This window comes from Sciurus carolinensis, chromosome 9 (genome assembly GCF_902686445.1).
Source record: "Sciurus carolinensis chromosome 9, mSciCar1.2, whole genome shotgun sequence".
Taxonomy (NCBI): domain Eukaryota; kingdom Metazoa; phylum Chordata; class Mammalia; order Rodentia; family Sciuridae; genus Sciurus; species Sciurus carolinensis.
The window spans coordinates 24,846,941-24,871,100 of NC_062221.1; the positions used below are offsets into that span (position 1 = coordinate 24,846,941).

The window sequence follows — 24,160 nt, forward strand, 5'->3', positions numbered from 1 at the left end:
GAAGTCGGGGCGAGGCGTTCACCCAAGCGGAAGTGTCCGCGGACCCAAATAGGTCGAAGGAAAAACGAGGACCCGCGGGCCAAGCTTCCCAGCTGGACAGCAGCCATTTCGGAACGTACGTCCGAACCTTCTTTAACGATTGCGGGTCTCTGGGTCTGAGAGGCACCTCCGCCTCCCCGACCTTATAGTCTGGCCCCCTGGCCTTCACCGAACTCGACCTCCCAGTGACGCCACACCGGCTACTTCCGGTTGCCGTCTTGGGGTTAAACTCTCACGTGCCGGGGCTGCCAGCGCCCTGGGCTCCTGCGGGCTTCTGATGGAGGAGCTAGTCCTCTGCGAGGACTGAGCAGGTGGGCGCCGCTGCTGGTCATGGCGGGTTGTGAGAGTCGGGGTGGCGCGTCGTAGCAAGGCCTGTATTTGAGGAATTAAGACCTTTTGCGCCCCTTTCGCTACCCAGTTCGCATTTGTTGAACAACTCCTGGGTGCACAGCCCTCTAATGGGCTTCGAGCAACACGATCTGTATTCGCAGATGCTTTACACGACCGACTTGTAAAGAAATTAGTACCATGTATAGGACGAGGTGCTGGGAAATGAACAAGGCTGGGACTAGGCAGAATTGAGTCAAGCGAATTATAAGTGGATGCCAAAGAATTTAGTCATCAAGATGATAAACTTTAATGCAGTGTCTCTTAAAAACAAAATGCATTGTGGGCAAAATGTCAGGATTTTAAATAAAGGCAGGATTGGTAATAATACCACGTTAAGCTATATTGAACCCTGAAGCCAAGGGAAAACAACCAGTAATACTGATCCTATGCGTTGTTACCCAAGTGGGAAGAGAAATTGCTTCAGACATATGCAAGATAAGATGAAAAGAGTTCCTGTTTGGAATAAACTGGTAGTTGGACTCCTAGAGACAGGAAGCAGTAGTTTCCTTACCAATTAAGAAGGGCCCACAAGCCCAAGACCTGAAAGACATTCTGAGACATTGATTATCAATAAAAAGGAAAAACTCGATGCCTATCATGGGTTCTGCACACTTCAGTTTACTGAAACCTAGTGCTTTCTATTTTTATGAAGTTGATAAGGTATCATTTTTGTAGCTTAGCACTTTTTTCTTTGCCTCAAAAAGGTAAAATGATGACTGTTACCACAGTGTCAAAAGTCCACAGAACTTATATTCTGATGTATCCATAACAGATTTTAGCTGATTTTCCTTTAGAATCATCAGCAGCCTCTGTGTCCAAAAATCAAAACCCATGAAACCTTTGAGTTTGTGCCTTATATCACACAGGAAAAGCAAAAGAGAATAAAGAGTATTGAGAAACTAGGTAAGAACTCAGAGGTGGTGACAACCAACATACCCTATCTAAGAGCACTTTATAACATTTGCTGTTTATTAATTTAATGGTTCTGGGAGCCATGACTTGGTGCCCCATAACCAGCATCAATTGAAAATGTGTTCCATTGTTTTAAACAGGCAGTTCTTCAGACTGTCATCATGGGGATCCGAGGACTGATGAGTTTCGTGGAAGATCACAGTAATGAGTTCTTTACTGATTTGAAGTTGCGGGACACAAAGATTATCATTGATGGCTATGCTCTTTTCCACCGACTTTGCTTCAATTCCAATTTGGAGCTTCGGTATGGAGGGGACTATGATTCTTTTGCAGATGTTGTACAAAACTTCTTTGAATCACTGTTTGCTTGTAATATATGTCCATATGTTGTATTAGATGGAGGATGTGACATTTCAGATAAAAAGCTTACAACTTTAAAGGATCGAGCTAGAGAGAAGATCCAGGTGGCCCATTCCCTATCTATTGGTGGGGGTGGGTGTGTATGTCCCTTACTCATCCGTGAAGTGTTCCTACAGGTTTTGATCAAGCTGCAGGTACATTTTGTCCAGTGCTTTTCGGAAGCAGATCGGGACATTATGACACTTGCCAATCATTGGAATTGCCCTGTGTTATCATCAGATAGTGACTTTTGCATTTTTGACCTGAAGACAGGATTTTGTCCACTGAATAGCTTCCAGTGGAGAAATATGAACACTATTAAAGGCACACAGGACTACTATATTCCTGCCAAATGCTTTTCCCTTGATGCACTCTGCCATCACTTCAGCAATATGAACAAAGCTCTACTACCTCTCTTCGCGGTGCTGTGTGGGAATGACCATATTAATCTGCCCATCATAGAGACATTCTTAAGTAAAGTACGCCTTCCTCTTAGAGCTACTAGTTCTAAGGGAAGGAGACACCACCGAGTTCTGGGACTTCTGAACTGGTTGTCTCATTTTGCTGACCCTACTGAGGCACTAGATAATGTTCTGAAATACCTTCCGAAAAAGGATCGAGAAAATGTTAAGGAACTTCTCTGCTGTTCCATGGAGGAATACCAGCAGTCCCAGGTGAAGCTGCAGGACTTCTTTCAAAATGGTACTTACGTTTGTCCAGATGCCTTGAATCTGGGTTTACCAGAATGGGTACTAGTGGCTTTAGCCAGAGGCCAGCTATCTCCTTTTGTCAGTGATGCTCTGGTGCTAAGACGGACCATTCTTCAAACACAAGTAGAAAACATGCAGCGACCAAATGCCCACAGAATATCTCAGCCCATCCGGCAAGTTATCTATGGGCTTCTTTTGAATTCTTTGTCACGTACAGAAAACATGTCCTGGAATGCCTTGCCTCCTCAGCCTCTAGCTTTCAGTGAAGTGGAAAGGATTAATAAAAATATCAAAACATCAACTGTTGATGCAGTAGAACTGCCCAAAGATTCTGATTTGAGCAAATTGACCAAGGTAAGTATTTATAATATTAATGAAATTTTAATCACTTTACAGATTATAAGGTGCTTTCATATATATTATTTCTCTTAACATGATAAACTGAGGTTAGTTGCTATCTTGCCTTCATTTCATAGATAAGTAGAACTCCAGTGAATTAGGTAATATCTTAGCCAGTGGGTCAGTGCTAAGACTCTAAGCTAACACTTTTAACTCTAAATCTATCATTTCCACTGTGTTTTCTTTGCAGTTATTACTGCTGTATTGATAGCAGCTATCAACAGAATGGGGTTATATGGCTTTTAAAAAAATAACAAAAAATTCTGAACTACAAAAACAGTGTGCATATAGGCACTTGAGATTGATGTAATATCTCAGACTACATCAGATTTCAATTAAGATTAGTACTGGTGGTTAGGTCTGTTTTTATTGACGAGGACTTTTTTTTTTTTTTTTTTTGGCTTCAGGTTTATAGCATCATGGTGACTTGCTTGGTTTGATACTCATGATTCTCAGCCTCACTTGGCATTGCTTAACCTAGGTAACACTCAAACCAATCCATTTCAAGGGTGAAATGTTCTTATGAATTTTTATATTATGAATTTACATTATGTAAATATACTAAAAATTATAAAATGAAACTGCTTATGTTTGCAATTAAACTTACAAATTAAATGCAGATAAGCCTCCCATAGTACATATCCATTGACCCAGTTCCTGGCCTACACCACTGGTTAGAAACTAGTCTCTTTAGCCTCCCAGTAGTGACATCTTCAGAATGAGGAAAAAGGATTCACATTAAATGGGTATAAGGGCCTCCTTAACACTAGGGACTGCTAATAGGAACAGGATTTCTTTTGGGAGTGGTGAAAATGGTCTGGAATTGGCAATGGTTGTAGATCCTTGTAAATATACTAAAACTGCTAAATTGAACACTTTTAAAGGGTAAATTTTATGACTTGTGAATTATGTCTTAAAGAAAGAGAGTTGCTGGCTCAAAAGCCACCTTCTCCACAGAACCTAATCTTTCTCATGATAATTCCATAGGCAAAGCTTCTGAGGCCCCTGTAAGAGCCATGCCTAATTATAAATTACTATATTCAGAGAAGCCCCAAGATATGGTGTCCACATTAGGTGTATATAATTCATTCATGGTTCAGAGCTGGATGCAGTTTTTTAAGTCATTTTTATCATGCTTAGTAATAAAGTTGACAATCTATAACATTTCTGTTGTTACAGAACTAGAAAGCTGAGCATAAGTCAGATTCTCAAACAAGGAATTAAAACTCTACCCATATCAATAAAATTAAAGCTCTTGTGTTGAGTGAACATGACTAGACTGAGAGCTAGTCAATACATCCTACTTTGAATGGACTACTGTGCTGGGTGGTAACTGTGGGCCCAGGGAGCATGGCTGAAGGAGAGGGATTACTGGGGTCATGTCCTGGAAGGGTTCAACTTCCCTCTGGCCTCCTCTTCTTTGCTTCCTGGCCACCTTGAATGGAGCAGTGCTCCTCTGCCACACCCTCCTGCCACGATGTTCTGTCTCACCTTGGACTCAGCAATGGATTTGGCTGACCATGGACTATATACCTCAAACCATGAGCGCCAAAATAAACTTTTCTTCCTTTAAATTGCTCTCATTGGGTATTTTGGTCACAGCATCATAAAGCTAACACAAAAGTATTCTAAAGAATGATATTCCATTTCTGTTTCTACTCAAATAAAAAAAGTACCACTGAAGTTTTGTATTTTTTAACCTCTATGACTTTACTGAAAAATAGATGTACCATGAAGTGCACATATTTAAAGTGTACACTTTGATGAGGCTTGACATGCTCATATCTGTGAAACCATCCTACAATTAATTTATGTCCCCATGACTTCTCTAAGTTTCTCTTGCCCCTTTGTAATTATTCCTTCCCTAGATATATGTGTATAGCAAAGTGCAGATAATTGTACAGCTGTATTATCACAAATTTGATACATCCATGCAAAAAAACCAAATAATGACTATCACCACCCCAGAAACTTTCCATGGTGACTGGTTCCAGTCACCCCCCTCTCCCACCCTCTGTAGTCATTCTTCTGACCTTTAAACAATGCAGTTGTACTTGTATAACTTTATATAGAGGCATTCTTTTATCCTTTACTTGTGAGATTCATATCTCTGTGAAAAGCTATAGGTCATTCATTTCTCATTGCTGTAAACATTGCATTGTAGGAACATACCACAATTGACTTTTCTGCTTTAAAGGTGATGGGCATTGAGGCAGTTTCCAGTTTGGGCTGTTTCAAATAGTGCCATGAACATTCCAGTACACATCATTTAATGAACATATGAACATATTTCTGTTGCATATATAACTACTAGTGAACCTGCTGGTCATACCCCCATACACGTAAGTTCAGCGTCTAAGAAGTATTTCTACATGCCACTCCAAAAGGTTGTACCAACTAATATTCCCACCAGCATCATGAGAGTACCTCTTCCTTATACCCTTGCCAATGTGTTTTCTTGGCTTTCACATTTTTTTAGCTATTCTGGTGGTTGTATAGTATTATCATTTTAGCCATTTAGGAGGGTCACTTATATTTCTAATGACTTACTTCAGTACCTTTTCATGGGTTCATTACCCATCTGAATATTCTGTTGTGTGAAGTTTTTGTTGAAACACTTTGCCTGTTTTGCTGTGGTTTCACATACCAATCCTTTGTCAGATAGAGTATTTGTGAATAGCCTCACCTGTTCTCTCTTTTCACTCTTTGTTAATGAACAGGCTTTAGTGTAGTCATTTAAATTTTTATTTATGAGCTATTTGGGAAATTATTGCCTACTCCAAGGTCATGAAAATGTTTTTTGCCTTTCACATTTAGATCTATAATCTCTGCAGAACTTCTTGTGTTTGTGTGTGTGGTGTAAAACACATCAGGACACCCATATGGAAAGCCAACTCGATCAATGCAGTGGAGCATGCTGCTGATACTCCTTGACAAATGTTCTCAACACTTACCTGTATTCACAGAAGGGTGAAATTTTAATTCATTCTCTGTGCTCTGGTGTCATCTGGCTTTCCTGTAGCATGAATTAATTTTGTATTTCCCTCGATGCCTTTGGCTCTGATTGGCCCATAATTCCAAATGGTACCAGGTGTAAATGTAATTCCAAACATAAACACAGGTACATTATTACTGTTTGTAACATGCTACGGTAAAAATACTTCATCTGCTTTGTGCCAGAAACTATACAATGTTTCATTTAACTCCCACAGAAACCACATGGGTTACGATTTTAGTTGTTAGCCATGGACAGAACACCTCTCAAGTTAACCAACGGGAGGGTGTAAACCACAAGGAGACATGGAAGTGGATCATTCTTGGTGTATGAGGTGGCACCAAAATCAGCTTCTTTCTGGATACTTCTGCCTTTCTGTGGCAGCTTCTTTTGTAGGCCTGTGTTTTCACTCCCCAAGGGAAAGGGAAAGGAATTGTCACAGGCAATAAAATCTAAGGCGCTTTAAAGGGCTGTGAGCAGAGTAGTCCCCCTTTTGGAAGGCACCAAGGACTGTTGAGTTCCATAATAATATTGTTATAATGCCCATTTTACATATGATCACACAGATTGTAGAAAAGAACAGAACTTGCCCAAAGCCAAGTTGAGGAGTGCAGAACACCTCTGAAGTCAAAGCCCATTCTTTGCTTTGTTCATAAAAGTTGTAACTTGGTTTGAGAATTCAGTAATTTAAGCATTATATGACAGAATTAATGTAGTTTTATGTGCTGCTTTTTTTTTAGTTTAGGAGATGTATTTTTATTTTATTTAATGCTACTTCCAGTAGGCATTGTTATACTAAAAGCACTTCACATACTTCTAATTTAAAAATTCTTACAACGCATTATTGAAACCAGTGTTTAGAATCATCGTACCATTCAAAAGCCCCATGAAGATGAAGCCATTTTGTCAGCTATATTTTATTTCAGGTTAACAACTCCATTCTCAGCTGTCAACCACACTTAATACTGACGGTGTTAGGTACTGAGAAATGTACAAGACTGTCTTGTCCTTCCACAAAGAAGAAAAAAAAATTTTTTTCCTGGCTGCATGTAGGCACTAGGAATACAATTATTAGAGTTTGATTATAAGGTTCCCCTGAAAGTTACCTTTTTAATAGTCTTAATGTCTACTGTAAGAGAGTGACTTCTAAGGTCCTTTATGATTCTTGAAGATTTGAGATCAAGGTAAAATTATTTCTACAAGAACTCAAAGTCATCAGGGCTGTTAACTTCTGACCTTTTATTTGAAGTACACTGTAAAAAGAGTGAGTGTGGTGTTATTATTTTAAGGAGAGTGCAGGCAGTCCTTAAAATATTCCTGTCTCCCTTGGCCACCATTGGACAATCCCAGTATGGGAGAATGCAAAGACAGTAAGACAGTAAAACATTCAGCAGGCAAGGGACAGGAGACAGGACCCAGACAAATAGAAGGCTGTGTAAGTACAAATAACATTTGTCTTCGGAGGTGATCAGGAATGGCACCATAAAGTGGTACCTAAATACTCACCAGCAAGTAAGGGCAGGGTTGAATATAAATCTGTTTCTCAAAGCAGAGTACCTGGACTGCTAAAGTGCTAATTCCTGAGTTCAATGAATTACTGAATCAAAATTAGGGGACAAGGTCTGAGGATTGAATTTCTAGCAACCTTCCCAAGTGATGTGCACACTGAATGTGCTTAGCAGCCTCCAGACAGATGCAAATAGCAACAGGCTTTTTAGAGGGAGAGACCAGACACCCATTCATCCATCTAGTCAGTGTTTTCAATGCTTTGGGTGTGGATGACTTTTTCCCTCAGAAGTAAGTTTCACAGCTGACATTAAATCTCTTCATGCTATTAAAAAGAAGAAAAAAGACATTCCCTAAAGTAATTTGTAGGATGTTTGGTGTGTATTTTCAGGTCTCCTTGGTTAGGCGGCAGTTGCTTCTATTAGAAACCCTAAAGGTGAAACAGACCATCCTGGAGCCAATCCCTACTTCTCTGAAGTTGCCTATTGCTGTCAGTTGCTACTGGTTGCAGCACACAGAGGCCAAGGCAAGGCTACATCATCTACAAGCTCTTCTGCTGGGGATGCTGATGGGGCCCTTGCATGCCATAATCAACAGCCCTGGTAGGTACCTGGAAATTCCAGGAATATGTTTTTGCATGTTGCTTACCAACTGTGTACACTCAAGAATTCACATAAATTCAAATTATTTACCCTTATAAATTCATCAGAACTGAGAGGCACCAAAATGTCATTCATTCATTTTGAATGAACACATTCATATTTCTGAACACTTCCATGTCCTGGGCTCAAGTGCCAGGGGCTTGACTCCCAAGTATACAGTTTAAAATATGTGTTGACACTGCCTTGATCCTGTCTGTTCCGTGGCAATCCTGATGCTTTAACTTGGGTAGCGTGACTGTGTTTTGCCAGTTGCATTTTGATTCCACGCTTCCCACCCCATCATTAAACAGCAACACCATCACAGGAAGCTTATTTAAAATTACCGAAAGTCAAACTTCTGAGTACCTGCAACCACAATAAACATTCATGACTGTGATTCTTTTTTTAATACTAATCTTTTTCCCTCTACTGTGAGTTTTAATTAACATGTAAAGATAGGAAAAAACTTCTATTTCTACTATAGAAATGCACTGAGGCAATTTCATCTGCATTTATCTGGTAAAAATAAATGTTCAAGCATTGGAACACCATAGTATGTTAATGCAACATTCCCTTTAAAATATTATGAGTGCTGTAATGTTATCTAAACAAGTATGAAGTTGTCATACTTAAGAACAGTACTAATACAATAGCTACCAGCCACCTAAAGTTAAAAATCCAACTTCCAATCACGTTAGCCACATTTGAAGTGCTTAATACCTACATGTGAATACAAGATAACCGTGTTAGCACTCATTTACAACACTTCGTAGTGGTTACCACTACTCTATAGTTTACTTTTTTAAAAGAGTAAGTTAAATGAAAAAAGTGAAACAATATGAGCTCCAAAAACACCCCAAATATTAAGAGGCTCAAGTGTGACAGTAGCCATTAGAGGGACTGTGGGTTTTAATAACCAACTTAACAAACTGCTTTAAGAACACAGTTGAGGGTTGTTCCTCTAATAGAGTACAGGAAATTCTCAGAGCACAAGCTATTACCTAAGTAATACCTAGTACCTAAATAGCACAAGCTATTTTTACCTAAGTCCTACAGAAGGGACATGTCAAGGGTCTGTTTCTTTTCTTTTAGGAAATGTGGACCCTGCACCTGGCAGGTTCAGTGCTTTGCTGTTCGCTAATTGGTAAAAGGTGGGCCTCCTTTTTATTACTTTAAAGTTGGTCCAGTTGTTATTTTGTGCACCTCAAATCTAATACACACACACTGAGGTAAACACATGCAGCATTCTTGCCCCATAACATGTACTATGTAAAGAAGCTATTTGTCAAAGTCTGAGACATACTTTATAGTTTTTGTTCCATAAAACAGATTTTGGACACACAGCTGTTTCTTTAAAACAAATGCACTATAGCATGAGGTTTCCGTGAAAGGAAGGTTAGTGAAAGAGAAAAGTAAAGAGAATGTTGTTTAATAGTCACTTGTATTTTTCATAGACAGATTTTGGAGAGTTCACATGCAGACATGTTTAAGGTCAGGTAACAGATCAACAGAAGAGATCTTATTTCAAGGAAAAGATAATTTAGGGTTGAATAAAGCTAGGGTATCATTAAAAAGGTACTTCAGTATAAATGTTTCAATTTATACAGCAAGGCATTTATGAAGCCAAAAGAGAAAAACAGTTAGGTTTTTAAATTAATTTTCTTCTTTGTGGAATCTGAAGTTTTATATGTGGATACAGGCTGATGCACTGTTTTTGGAAATACTGCCTTGGATTCTTTCTTTGTCTAGGTAAGGAAGAGCTGCAGGAAGGTGGTGCTAAGATGTTGTATGAAGAGTTCCAAAGGGTGAAGGAGCTGACGTGGCCGGGCCGGAGACTGGATTTAGACACAGCTCACATCTTCTGTCAGTGGCAGTCCTGTCTCCAGATGGGGATGTATCTCAACCAGCTGCTGTCCACTCCTCTCCCAGAGCCAGACCTAACTCGGTAAGCATCACGGGAAACTTTAGTTCAGATGGATACACACAAAATGAATATTCTTATTTATATCTAAAATAAGAAGTTACTTTAAAAATTAATCTTAGTGGAACTGATCTTGGATCACTGTTATCACTGAAGAGCTAGAAATAGGAAAAATATTATTTTCATATTCCCAAGGAATGTTTCCATAATTAGATCCAATTTTTAAAAATCAGTGGGGAAAGAGAGGCAGTTGTTGGTAGAACAGAACATTTCCTTTAGGTGTTTATCATTTTATAGAAGCTTCTTCTGATGACACTACTGAAATAGTACTCTATATCCCCAGTCACACTTGTCTGTTACTTTATGATTCTTTTTAAATTGCCTTATGTTACCACCTGTCATAGTCTTTACTCATTCATTCCAATATTTATTAATGCCCTACTCTGTTAGGGTTTCAAAAACAACAAAATCTCTGTTCTTGTGGTACTTTTATTCTAGCGAGATGATTATTAGATTTCATTTAGGGTTTTTCTCTTGCCAAAAAATTATAAAGAAAGGAAAGGTTGTAAGGGAGTTAAGCCTGTGTGCCTGGGAGTAGCATTATGTTTGACTCTTGAGTTTAAGCTGGGTAAAATATAAAGAAATGATAGCAGTGGGATTTAGGCCAGTGAAAAAGCTGTAATTAATGGATTGGATATATTTGTAATTACCTTTCTGGGGAGATACTAAAGGAAGAGAGAACGAGGAAAAGGTGATGGTTAGAAAATGAGAGTATTTGAAACTTAATATATGTTGTTTCTCTCCATTCAAATGTAAGCTCTATGAGGGCAGGGACTTGACTATATAATTTATGACTGTAGCCCTAATACCCTGCACACTTTTGAGTGATAATTTAGGAGGTATTCAAAGTATGAGGGTGTAACTCTGAAGATGTTTCAAGATAAAAAGCTTCCTAGCAATAAGTAGTGTTATTAAAATCTCTGGACCTCATCTGACTAACCCCAAAACCCTATGCCAAGTAAAATTAATTGGTTTTTGAACCTGGATTCTTACTCCTTTCCTTTAATAATTTAGGTCATTTCTTTACTGAATCCTCTCTAGCTACCACACATCCCTACAAAACAATAAAAACAAGACCAAACAGTTCTCTTAATAATGATTTCAGCAGGAGGATTGTCCCTGCACCCCAGATAAACCAACACTTTATTTTAAACGATTTGACTGATTAAATGTGTTCTACATTGGCTGATAAGGTGCCAGTTGATCAGCTCTAGCTATAAGTCACATATATTCAATTTGAGAATTCCAGTTAATCCCATCTTCTATTTGTGAAGTAGGTTTTTAGTCCAAGTGAATGAATGACCTTGCAATTATGCCATTACAATTTTCTGGTATCTTAACAAACTGCCTTTTTGGCTTATCAAGGTCATTTTAAATTCTTTTTCTTTGAAGTGTTAAAGAGGCCTACCTGGGGCTAACTGCAAAACCAGTAAGCATCATAATTTGTAATAAAAAGTTTTTATATATCACCAGTCACTATATAATCACTCATAATTCTGAAATTATTTAATAATTTTATAAAAACAATAAGAGCTCTCAGTGTTTAGATAAATTTGTTAAGCCATGTTAATCATACTTGAACAACTGTACTAAACTGATGCTTTAAAGCCATACTTTTTTCTCCTCCTCAACAGACTGTACAGTGGAAGCCTGGTACACGGACTATGCCAACGATTGTTGGCATCAACCTCTGTAGAAAGTCTCCTGAGCATGTGTCCTGAGGCTAAGCAACTTTATGAACTCCTGTTCAATGCCACAAAGTCGTATGCCCCCACTGAACTTTTCTTACCAAAGGGTAAATCAAATTCAAAAAAAAAAAAGCAAAAGAAAAAGAGTACCAACTGGTCCAAGAACAGAGTGGGAAATGCCTCAGATCCCAGGTGCTTGTGTGAGGGAAGCAATCGGTTTGGGCTCTTAATGGTTGAAAACTTGGAGGAACATTTTGAAACCACTGATTTTGAATAAACTTATTCTGCATCAAACTACATGTATAATTCTAACTTAAAATCCTGCTCTTACATACCCTGAAATAATTAACCTTTTTCATTAGAACTAACCATTAGGGGATAAACACAATAACACATAATCTTTGAATTCCAAAGTATTTTGTATTGTATTTTTAATAAAGACAACCTGACTTAAGAAACTTCTGATAGTTCTTAAACACACTTGTGAAAAAGCATGTTTGTACTTCTCATGTTCCATTTTAGTAAGTTATAAATTTTAAATTGCAACAACATAGCTATGTTTTCAGAGAGTAGAAGTCCTACTTCAGTTATTTCCTAAAAACAGTAGCTGGTAATCATTTTTAAAAAATTGTTTTAAGTTTCTATTTTGTTTTTTTAGTATGAAAAGTCTGCACTGTGAAAGACAGGAGTTAGAATGCCAGAGAGAAGTAAAAACTTAGTAGATGAGACCATGCGAGGTTTACAACTCCAGATTTTAGAGCACTGGTTGAAACAAATGGCTCTAAGCTACAGAAGTACCATTCTGAGCTACTAGATACAGAGGAGGAAGAAACAATGAGAATGAAAATATGACATATATGCAGCAAAACCGAACTTTAGATCTTTTTTTTGAAAAATAGTTAATGAGTCATAACCAGGTGTTACTCGTTTTTTTGTTTTTTTTTTTTTTATTATTTTTATTTCATCCTGAGTATCCAACCAAGGGCCACACACACACTAGGCATGTGCTCTACAACATCCCCAACCCCTAACCAACATTTTTTAAATGAAAAAAATTAGACTGGAAAATATCAGATACATATATTAGGTGGTTGTGAAAAATTATTTTGTACTATAATCAAAGTTTGAAAGGCACCATTCTAGAAAATACTAGAGGCTGCTAACATTACAAATACCAACAGATATAGAAGTGCTGGCCAGTTCCAAATAAAGAACATGAAAGTAAAAATAAGCAAGTGGAATGAATATGTTTGGGCAAGAACTAAAACTATTCCAACTTTCATTTATTTACACAACTGTGTTCTTCCTCTCTTCTTCCACTGGTATATTCCCCATCAGTAAGCTAAAGATGGCTTTAAACTGCCATTTTGAACAAGCCCATGTCCTCTTCCTGATACCCAGTAAACAATTCTACACTTTCCTCAAAACACCACACTTAAGAATAAACCCAGCACCAACCAATGTCACACACACCTTGGAAGTGTTAACTGGTTTTAGCCATTTATGAAGGGTAAAAACAATGTCATCTGCACCTGAAGTGCTCAGCCCTAAAAAATGCTTCCATTTCAAGTAAGAGTTTATGAAATATGGAAATTTTTTATCATTTTAGGAAGAATGCAGAGGGCTCCTTAGTGAGGTTTTTATATCTCCAAAGAGATGTTTTATTCTTACAACGATCAAGGAGAGAGATGTCAAGTACATCTGTTTTTAAGAAGTATGTCTTAACCATAGTGGATCTAAGGGGGACAATAAGCATGTTATACCAAAATTGTCTCTCCCTTTTCCTAGAATTTGGGACCAATCTAGAAATTATAATGTCCTATATTTCCTGGCTTATCAACAACATACTTTTTTTTTTTTTTTGTGGTGCTGGGAATTGATCCCAAGGGCATTCTACTATTGAGCTATATACATATATTCCCAGCTTTTTTTATTTTGAGATAGGGTCTCACTAAGTTGCCAAGGCTGGCTTTGAACTTATGATCCTCGTGCCTCAGCCTCCAGAGTCCTTGGGATTCCAGGTATGTGCCACTGTACCCAGCAATCAGTCCTACTCTTTCTGATTCAGTTCAAACAAACGAAATCTCACCTGAGGCTTTGGAAATGTATGTAGTCTTCAATTAGTCCTTCAAGTATCAAAATGAACTCTAGACAGCTAAGATGAATAAATTTTAGGGGTAATATCAGAGAGAAAATCATTTACTTTGTATAATGTAATCACACTCTGTATTTAGTGGTTATAAAATGATATCTGAAGTCTATTTTGTACAAGTTCATTCTGAGTTACCTGGACCCTGAAAATTTATTCATCTGTAAATATCATCTCTATAGTTCTTTTATGCAAACTGATCATCATGGAAAAAGAATTCAAGTTAACTTTAGTATTTCAATTTGAATTTCTAATTCAAATTAATTATAATTTTAGAAGATAAAGACCTTTATTACCAGAAAGGCCTTAGAATTTTTCTTCCTTCATGCATAAAAACAAATTAATTAGAAAATGTCTCAGTTGCCCTTCTGGGTAAAATGAAAATCATAGAGTAAATTATCTAAAGATAAAATAACATTTTTAAGTGCCTGTGTACTTAACAATGGGTGGTAATAAAATAGGTGATAAACAATAGCCATTGTTATGTCCACACATGAAAACCAAAAGTCAGAGATCTGGGAAGAAATGAGTGTTGAGCAGCACAAAGAGCAAGATGCCATGAAACCAGGGTTGTCAAAGCTAAGAGTAGAACTTTGCAAAGGCAAGAGAGATCAAGAATATGACTACAAAAAGGACAAGAATATAAAGGGCAAGAAGTGACACTGAGGCCACACTGGAAAGAATGGAGAACTACCAAGAGAATGAACGGGCAGATAAGCTCAAAATCAGAAAATAATGGAAGACCAGAAAGAATTATCCCCATATTGAATATGTAGTCCCTCCAGTTCTTTTTCCTGTTACCAAGGAATTTTCTGTAGTTTTCAAAACTCAGTTTGAAAGAACCTGGGTATGTTTAAAGATAGAGGGAAAATAATTAGAAGTCGTACTACTTCCTAGGAATCTTCCTGCAACTGCCAGGCTAATACCCTGGCCCTACTCCACAGCCTTAAGAAGGCCAAACCCAGCTTTCCCCTAGTAAGGTTGCCAGGTATCACTGGAGGTTCCCCCTACCACACGCTATTTGGCTAACTAGCACACCATGAACCTAGAGCAGCACCTGGAAGGCAGTCACCACCAAGACCAGGTAAGACGATTTCACTTCCATAAAAGAACACTTACCAATACCAGACTCCAATGTGGCAACCTTGTATTTCTGATGGGATAGATTTGAGTGGAATACTTGGTATTCATCTCATAATGTCTTTAGATGATGTATTTAAGTCATGACACCTAAAAGTCATTTTGCTTTTGAAATTACTATTTCTCTAGGGCTAAAGTATTATAAACAAACCTTCTCACTTTCAGCAACAGCATTCTGAGACATACTGGACAAGTTACTTTTTTTATTTCTGTCCAGATGTCTGAATGATGCTAAAATTCAAGTCCATTCAGCTATAAAGTTATAAGAACCTCAGGCTGAGGAAGGAAGTTTTTTAAATTCAAAGACATGACTGTATCAAGCCACATACCAGGGTGTTACAATGAGAAAACAGATGAATTATAGTTTGAAAAGTGTTTCCAGCTAGTTTCACTGAACTCTATTTTTAGGGAGAAAAATCAAATTTCAAATGAATGCACAGCACTGTACATATACATCTCCTCTATTCTTACTGATCCTGGCAACAATTTATGTATTTGGTTAAAATAGTTTAAGAAACTATATATACACATATACACAGTTTAAGAAACAATTTTCCTATTCCCACTTTTGAGACACAGAAATTTTTTGTGCAGAATTACCCACTGTCAGCAGGATTGAGGAATACCTAGGCATTTTTTTCTTTGGGTGGGAGGGTCATCTGGTTTTAACTTATATACACTTAATAGATTTTTAATTTCAAAGATTAGAATGTACCAATATTGGATTTCTGACAATTTATAACTTTTTAAAAGTTATGCCATCATGTGAGTTACCACACAAGATTAGGAAAATGTTGCAGGTGGTCTGAACATTAGTAATTTTTGGATCATTAACTAAGGGACTAGTACTTGAATCTGGAAAAACAACAGTGTTTCTAAGTAGGCACTCCTCTCCCCACAACCCCTGAATTTCCTGTCTGGCTCATCTGTGTTATATATTATAGGGACTAAATCAAAGAATGTTGATACTAAAAACAGGAAATCTACTTTGTAATGTCTCAGACATGTAATGTTTGCTACCATGGATATAGAATAACAATATGTAATGACGGAGAAGGGGTAATATAATCTACATGTGAGCCGAGGAATTTGCCCTGAAAAATGTAGAAATATTTTTTAAAATTATTTAACAGTACTCAAAAAGGGTGTGGGGGGTTAAGAGTATCAATAAGAGATACTACTAAGTATTGTCAAACCTAAAATAACAGAATTTTTATGTCCTCATTAAAACTTCTATTTTTAAATTCAACTAACTTCTATTTTTAAATTTCTTATTCCATTGTCATTTGTGCAGGGTGGGAAGTAGAAGAATTAGGGATTTGTCTGTGGATATGTTAAGTTAATATACTTTTTAGGCACTTAAGTGGAGGTATCTGTCAGGCAGTTGGATATATATCTGGAGTACAGGGAAAGTCTGGATCTTTGGGTGCTAGATTTTCTCTTCTAATCCTCTATTTACAAATGTATCCAATGCCTGTGTTGTACTTTTTTCATCTGAGAAACCTAAGTTAATAGCTGTACCATCAAGGAAGGATGGCATGGAAAGATCATGTTTTCAACATTGCTTTGATGGCCTGGGGAAAAAAAAAAAAAAAAAATCAAGGGGAGAGAAGTGTTGCAGCTCTTTTAGAATTTGTCTAGCAGGCTTTCTGACTATTGCTTGAAACCCCACCACCACCACCACCACCAAAAACAAAAATCAAGGGGAGGGGTAGCCTCTGGGGTAAAATCTGGAAATGGTGATATCCACAAACCCAGGTTTTAAATCACACAGTACTGATACTGTAGGCCATCTGGCACCCAGACTTATGAAAACTTGTCTTAAACACAAACCAAACTAACTAACCCTATTATAAACCACTGTCTATTTTATAAAGCAGTTAAGTCAGGAGTGGACTGTGAGAAGAATTTGCTGAGAAATATTGTCATCATTTTACCTTAGAAATGATAAATACTATGTAAATACATTTTAACTTAGAATGTTCTATTAAAATAAGTTAGTATTAAATATTTTCTTCTCTAAGATAAAATATACTTTAGCTTATTCAAATTAAACCTTTTTCTCTGGAAGCATCTACTTCTCTTTTGTATCCAAGAAGGTAGGAGAGAACTGACAGTCACACAGGAGCAGAGAGAGGAGGAAGAGGAGGAAAGAAGAGATGGAGGGAAGGAGTTTAGAAACCCAACTCAGCTGGGACAGCATTATCAGTACACTTCACCCAGTGTTAGGAACGAGCAGTCCTGGTAATTATTGGGACTACTAACAGCCAGCATGTCCTCCCTGTTGATGACGTTCTGGAAACAGTCAGACATTCTTCACATAGGAGACCCATGGGTGACTCAGACTGACATCAAATCTGCTACCAAATGCATCTGTCCCAGGGAGAACATCCTGTTGGGAGACTGGAGAGTAGAGAAAATTTTTCTCCAGTCCAGTGAATGTAAAGTACAGGTCTATTTTCTTCTTCTTGAGTATCTATATGAGTAGGTGAGCTTTTTCTACAAAGGGCCAAATAGTTTGAGGCTTCGTGGAGCCATATGGTACCTACCCCTACTCACTTTTACCATTGTGGCATGAAAGTAGCAACAACCGATATGTAAATGAATGTGTGTAGCTGTGTTCCAAGAAAACTTTATTTACAAAAATGGGCAGGGGCTGGGGAGATAGCTCAGTTGGTAGAGTGCTTCCCTTGCAAGCAGCAAGGCCCTGGGTTCAATCCCCAGCACCACAAAAAAAAAAAAAAAAAAAAAAAGGGCAGCATGCAGACTTGTCCTGCATGGCACCATTTGTCGACACCAAAACCAACAGCTCCATGTAGGTAAATTAAGGAGGATTACAATAAACTGTTTCCCTAACCTGTAACACCTCTAGTTAATTAATGGGCCAAACAGGCCAGCCCCATGTAGAAAGACACTTACAAAATCTAATGCCATCCTATTATGCATCCTTCTTAGAAAACAACATGAATGAAAACACAATTTATAACTTTCTAAAACTGATCTAATAGTACTTAAATGTAAAATTTGTCATGTTCTTCCTATCAGGCATACATTTTCTACATAATCACCTATTTAGTTAAAGCTTGCTGTCTGCTGCTCCAAGGATAGTTTTTTAAGACTTGCACACCAAGTGTTTCATATTATGCCTGTAAGATGCAGACTGATGAAAAAGAGTAGTCAAGACACAGTATTGTTTTAATGACCATAAGATGGCACCAAATTGCCACTTCTCAACTAAAGTACACTTTGGTGTACTTATCACAGAAGACTTTAATAGATAATCATCTTTAACATGGTTGAATAGATTTGTATCTTGAAAAAAAACTGTGTTAGAAAGCACATCGTGAATTCAAAAGCTAGAAATACTGAGCCCCAAAATGGACTTCTGGTACACATGCAAAACTGTTACCCAATTTCCAGCATTAAGTGTTCACGTTACTGTGAAATGTGGTTTCTATGCAAAAGGTTACAAAATAAAACAATGCCATTACTGCTTAACCGAAACTGGCAATGGGGCAACCTTGGGTTAGATATGAATGGGAATTCTGCCAGACCTACCAACGAAGGAACCACAGACAAGGTATTTGTCAATTTGGCTAGAATTGACCAAAACAGTTTAAAAATAAAAAAGTCACTACCTGGAGTAGTTGTACAAATAAAGGCCTTTACTAACACATCATACACTCAGGCATATACAGGAACACTGATGGATTTAAGAAATAATTTCTAAGAATGAAAATGGCTCGAATACTTGCTTCCACTTTTCTGTCCCAACTTCAACTCTTAACTTTATCTTTAATAAAAAGAGATAATTATGTCAAATTTCTGTCTAGCTTTATCAACAAAATGGCTTGGACTTATATTTTTAATGTTTTCTAAAAATAAAACAATTTTTATGCTCAATTTTATGGCTGCCTTAACTGTTAATATTATTTACAGGGCACTTTACTACTACTACTACTACTACTACTACTACTACTACTACAATAACACACACGTGCACCACCTTTCAAACAATCTGAAAAGACTTAGTTTGCCATTTCAACTAGGATTTGAAATATAGGTAAAAATTCCGATTATTGGCTGGGAGTTAGCTTAGTGGTAGAGTGCTTGCCTAGTATGCATGAAGCTTTGGGTTTGATCCCAAGCACAAAAAAAAAAAAAAAAAAATCAAATTCTGATTCTCAAAATTGAGGCAGAGGAGTAAGAATTTCAAGCTTAATGAATACTGCCCCAAAAGACCTAGGAGTAGATTGTGTTGGCACACTGAATGGGATATGAGGCTAGAAAGGTCCAAACAAATATGAGCAAGATGGAAAAGGAACCAAAAGATACTGTTTTCTACTCTTCTTCCACAATTACTTGTTTGGAGCAAGTAGCTATTTTCTAATGTTAATGCTCTTCACTCACTGCACAGTAAATTCCATTCTAAGTTATGTAGTTATTCAACATACATACAATCTGCAATGTTTTACGCAAATACCAAGATGATGTGCTACCAATTATTCACATCACTGTTTTCCAATTGGTAACCAAATAACACACTCATTTGGAAAGCTCTATAACAAAAGAGACTTCAATGTTATCTGTGGTCCTTACATTGTGAATTTAGACAACTGTTTACTGATTAAGTAATCACTATGTTAAAGGAACTTTAAAAAAATCTTACTCTGCCAAAGCTAAGTATACTCCCACTTAGTGCTTTAATTTTAGCAAAAATCAAAAATGGGGTGGAGGAAAGCTTTTAAAGGGAAATTGTTTTTCTGCTAGCTTAGAATTAGCCCTGGCTTTGATTATCTGCTTTAGAAACCTCATCTACATGTCCAGTAGAAAATCTCAAGGCTACTATGAACCTCACATTTCAAATGGGCCTGTGTCCCACTTGTATTATTCAACACAACTCAGAGGAGGAAATGTTTATCTGGGCTCACAGTTTCAGAGGTTTAATCCATACTCAGCTGACTCCACTGCCCTGGGTCTAATATGAAGCAGAAAATCATGGTGAAAGGGCATCTCCACTCATGGCAGCCAGGAAGCAGAGAGGTGGGTAGAGCCAGGGACAAAATAAGTACTCCCCTAGGCACGCCCCAGTGACCTACTTCTTCCAGCTACACTTCACCTGCCTACATTTACCACACAGCAATCTATTCAAATTATTAACCCAAACAAATTCCACTGACCAGTCAACAACCATACCAAATTGCTGAGCTCAAGGAAGCTTAACAATCAAGATAATCTGTCACATACCAGTTAGAATTAATATTTATTCATACCATATTTTAGCAGGCAAATCAACTACTGTTTGGATTTTAGTAGCTTTGAAAACCAAAGATTTTCAAAAGCCAATATCAAAGAAAATTTCTAGTGCAATTGTGCTGTATTCATTTTAATGTATGTGTATCTGTTAAATGTGCAGAGATTACTATTAACTTTCTCAAAATAGTTTATCAGTTTTACTACCTACTATCTCTGTCCATGAGCTTCTGAAGAGCAGAGATGCCATTATTTCTCTATTCCTGGTATAGTCAGGTGCTAAAAAAATGTTTCATGAAAAGATAATCAATTCATCCACCTAACTTCTTGGGTGAGTCATATGTGGAAGTAAACTGCACATCAACTGCCAGTTAACAAAGGCAGAAAGAAGGGTAAACCTAATTAAGGTTCTTCTATTTTACACATGGCCAATGCTCACTTATACACTATGTGTAAGAGATTAAAACTTAATGTGATTTCAGAAAGATTATAATTTGAACAGAGACACCATGTGTGGGATGAAAGGTTAAAAACATGTCATACTTCTACAGGTTGTTTAGTGCTATTAAATAAGGGCTGAACTGGAGAAGGGAGGTTCTTTGAGTTGGATGGTTTTAATTGTTTCATCTCTGCGTTATGTAATGCCCAGCACAGATGTGCTCAGTCTTGTTTTTATGTGGCCAGTTTTATCATTTGAGAATTATGTATCTAAATAGTACATTATTACTATTTCTTTTCTTCTCTGGTGTTACTCATTATAGGATCAAAAATGGCATAAAGTAATCAACAGGGAAGAACAATCAAATTTTACCATTAGAGACCAAGAGTCCTAGAGCTAGAAAATGGGGCAAAAATTTAAAATTTCAATATTAGCACATTTAACTCATGCATGCTAGTCTGGATTGATATATTACAAAAAATTGAAATTTGGATCAGTACTATATATTTTACTTCTTTTGAAATCAAAGAATTTCCACATCTTTAGCATCCAAACAGATTATTTTAATGCTAACAGTACTAGTTAGGAGGTAATTAACTTATGAAAAAATCCTTTTATTTTTATAGATCAAAAACCAAATGAAAAGACTGGCACATTAATTTGATACAAGTCATATTCCAAACCTAAAATGCAAAACAAAAGACTGATGTGCACTTACTATGTACTTCACATCTTTGTAACACAGAATAAAAATCATTACAAAATTTAGGTATCAGGTATCAAATCACTAAAGACAGTTGACTAAACAAAGGCTTCCATGTTCCAGCTAATGAGAGAGGATAATGTACATTTGAATATTCAGTCTGAAAGAATAAAGAAAAAGAAAGTGCAGACAACTCATCTCCTTGCACTTACATTTCAATAATAAGGGCTCAAATAATGGATATTTTCCCTGTCAATGACAGTTTTTCAAAGCTAACACTTGCAATTTAATATTGGATAAAAGCTTGAGAATGGTTTATTCTGACAGTTTATAAAATACAGAATTCACTAATTTCAAGAAGAATTAAAGTTATAAGAATCTGAGACTATTTCTCTTTGTACAGAGAAATATTCAACAGGAGAACGGATATGTTTTTGAATTTCTGGCCCAAACTTGCTATACATTCAAAACAAATTAGTTACATCTAACAAATTTAAAAAACTGATGGCATTACACAAAGCAGATATTATCTGTTTCTCTAAGCAAACCCAATGAAACAAAAAGAAGATAAGAGAACAAATGGTGGAAGTAGAAGGGACAGACTCAGGGTTGTGCAGTACCTGATGTGAAAGCTGCTGCCTAGAAGATGTATGAAGAGCAGCCAGCACAGGATCTTTCCTGCAAGCCCTCATTCATAAACCATCTAGAGGTTTGGGACTTTTTTATTATTTAAGTATAGCAGACTACACTTCCTAAGAAATATAATTAAAAATACACATACAAAATAGTAAAAATAATAAAATTCAGTTATTCAGTTGAATTGGATTTATATTTAGAGGATGACAAGATGATATTTAACAAATTATATATTTATATTTAACTCAAAAAGAAGACATGACATGTTAATATAATTCATTATAAATTTCATTCCAGTCTCAAATGTTTTTGAACCTACGACTGTTTCAACTACAGACACTGTTACTGTAACTAGATTGCCACTTGATAGCCCTGCACTAATTCTGCTAAACCAAAGACTCACATCTTAATTTAAAAAAAAAAAAAAAAAAAGGAACCATTTACACTTACTAAGAAAGGCAAACATTTACTTCAAATTGCAGTATATGCTTTTCAATCACAAAAAGAAAGAAAAGAACAGTGATCTGACAGTGGTCACATCCTGTGCAAAAACCTGAAATATAAAAATGGTAGCACAAGGTATCTGAGCTGCTTACATTGCAGGAAAAAGAAAATACAGTAGCTGAAATATGGCACTCCTGGGAATCAACTTCTAAATCAAATAGAATGCCTTTGAAATGATTAAATTTATTTGTGTATTAGTAAGAAAGCCCCACCACCATAAATAGTACAATATTTAAAAATAAAAAATAATTATATCTATCTTAAGATAGTGTATTTGTACGTTAGACTTAAGTGCAGAAGGTGGTTTATGTTTTGCCTCTTTTTTTAATTAAATTACTGCCCATATGCTTTATAAAGTCTCACTCAATCGCAAAAGCCAATTTAAATCAAGGAATATGTTATCAAAGTTGCATAATTTCATTTGGGACTGTCAGCAGGATAAAGTTTCAAATCAAGTCTTTAACATTAATGTTCATTTTAGTCAATGAAAAGTTTAAAAGTTCTCAAATCTTCATTATCCTCTTGAACTTGCCCTTCTAAATGATCCTCAGACTGCAATTCCTAGTTTGCAAATAAAAGAATGCAATATGCATCATACTTCAAGAAAAGACGACGATGTCGAACTAACATGCTTCTGGATCTTTTCCCTGCTCCTTTCAACCTTCTTTATAATTTCTGCCACTATGCACACTGACGAAGTGAGACCCAAAAGAAACAACAGATCTGCAAGAGAAAATAAGGTGGGTTTTACCATTCTTTGACACTTACTAGTCACAAAGTTAGCAGCTTACATTTTGCTAACATTTTTACCACAGTTTTAAAAATATTTTTTTCTCAATTACTTCATGAAGTAAATATCATTACCCTCACCACCCTTCTAGAAATTACTGCTCAAGGAGTTGTAACCAATGTGACTGAAAATGCCTATCTGAAGATTAAATATTTTGCAGCAATATATTCTATTTCAAAGTCTAGAAGACTATATTTCTAATAGTATCCACACTATCTCAATTCTTATTTATTGCTTTAAAAAATGCTTAAAACTGCTTTTAAAGGAAGCACTTTAAATATGGAATTAAAATATTAAAATTAAAATAGCTGAATTTTAAAGTGAATTACACCAAAAAATAAAGTGAAATATTGTAACTACTTTTCAAATTAACTTTAAAAACTCAAGAAATAAAGACAGCATTCCCATCAAATATTCTGTTCCTCACACAGAGGAAAATGAATTTTTTAAATATTTTCTTTTTTTTTTTTTTTCAAGTTGTAGATGGACACAATACCTTTATTTATTTTTATGTGGTGCTGAGGATTGAACCCAGTGCCTCACATAAGCTAGGCAAGCACTCTACCACTAAGCCACAACTCCAGCCCAAGAAAATTAATTCTTAAATGACTGATGCATACATTTAATGCATGGTATATGAAAAAATAAGTGTAATTCACAGAATTATAAAACTATGCTTTCAGGGTCAGAATGACATTTCATAAAATGAGAATGTGCAAATTAACAAGATCAGTTTTTAAAAATTACAGTTTTATACAAGAGCAATTTGTTTTCACTGATCTTAAATCTAGTTCTTTCTTCTTACAAGATGGGAAAAAGTTATAAACTACAATTACCTTTTTTTGGTACAGGACACTTGCTTAACTACCGAGACACATCCCCAGCC

The 24,160-nt window shown here is 36.5% G+C and overlaps 2 protein-coding genes and 1 non-coding gene across 4 annotated transcripts in view; 2 read left to right on the top strand and 1 right to left on the bottom strand.

The window, feature by feature from the left end:
- The first annotated feature begins 11 nt into the window (after positions 1-11).
- Positions 12-12,222, top strand: Aste1 (asteroid homolog 1). 2 transcript variants are annotated; one of them, XM_047563253.1, is made up of 5 exons: positions 12-115; positions 1,482-2,804; positions 7,742-7,952; positions 9,741-9,936; positions 11,607-12,222. In XM_047563253.1, exons 2-5 carry the CDS (start codon positions 1,503-1,505, stop codon positions 11,935-11,937), a joined length of 2,040 nt encoding a protein of 679 aa, XP_047419209.1. In that variant the 5' UTR covers positions 12-115; positions 1,482-1,502; the 3' UTR covers positions 11,938-12,222. The 2 variants fall into 2 exon arrangements, with proteins under 2 accessions (XP_047419209.1, XP_047419207.1); XM_047563251.1 differs by having other exon boundaries at positions 44-350.
- A 4,337-nt stretch (positions 12,223-16,559) lies between these two features.
- On the top strand, positions 16,560-16,621 carry LOC124993829 (U7 small nuclear RNA). The gene has a single exon (XR_007110348.1). It is a non-coding gene; the product is annotated as a U7 small nuclear RNA (small nuclear RNA).
- Positions 16,622-20,184: 3,563 nt separating this feature from the next.
- Positions 20,185-24,160, bottom strand: part of Atp2c1 (ATPase secretory pathway Ca2+ transporting 1) — a 129,731-nt gene continuing 125,755 nt past the window's right edge. Inside the window, exon 27 of the mRNA XM_047563250.1 lies at positions 20,185-23,207. Coding sequence (XP_047419206.1) covers positions 23,077-23,207 — 131 coding nt within the window. The 3' untranslated portion in view covers positions 20,185-23,076. The remainder of the gene's footprint in view (positions 23,208-24,160) is intronic.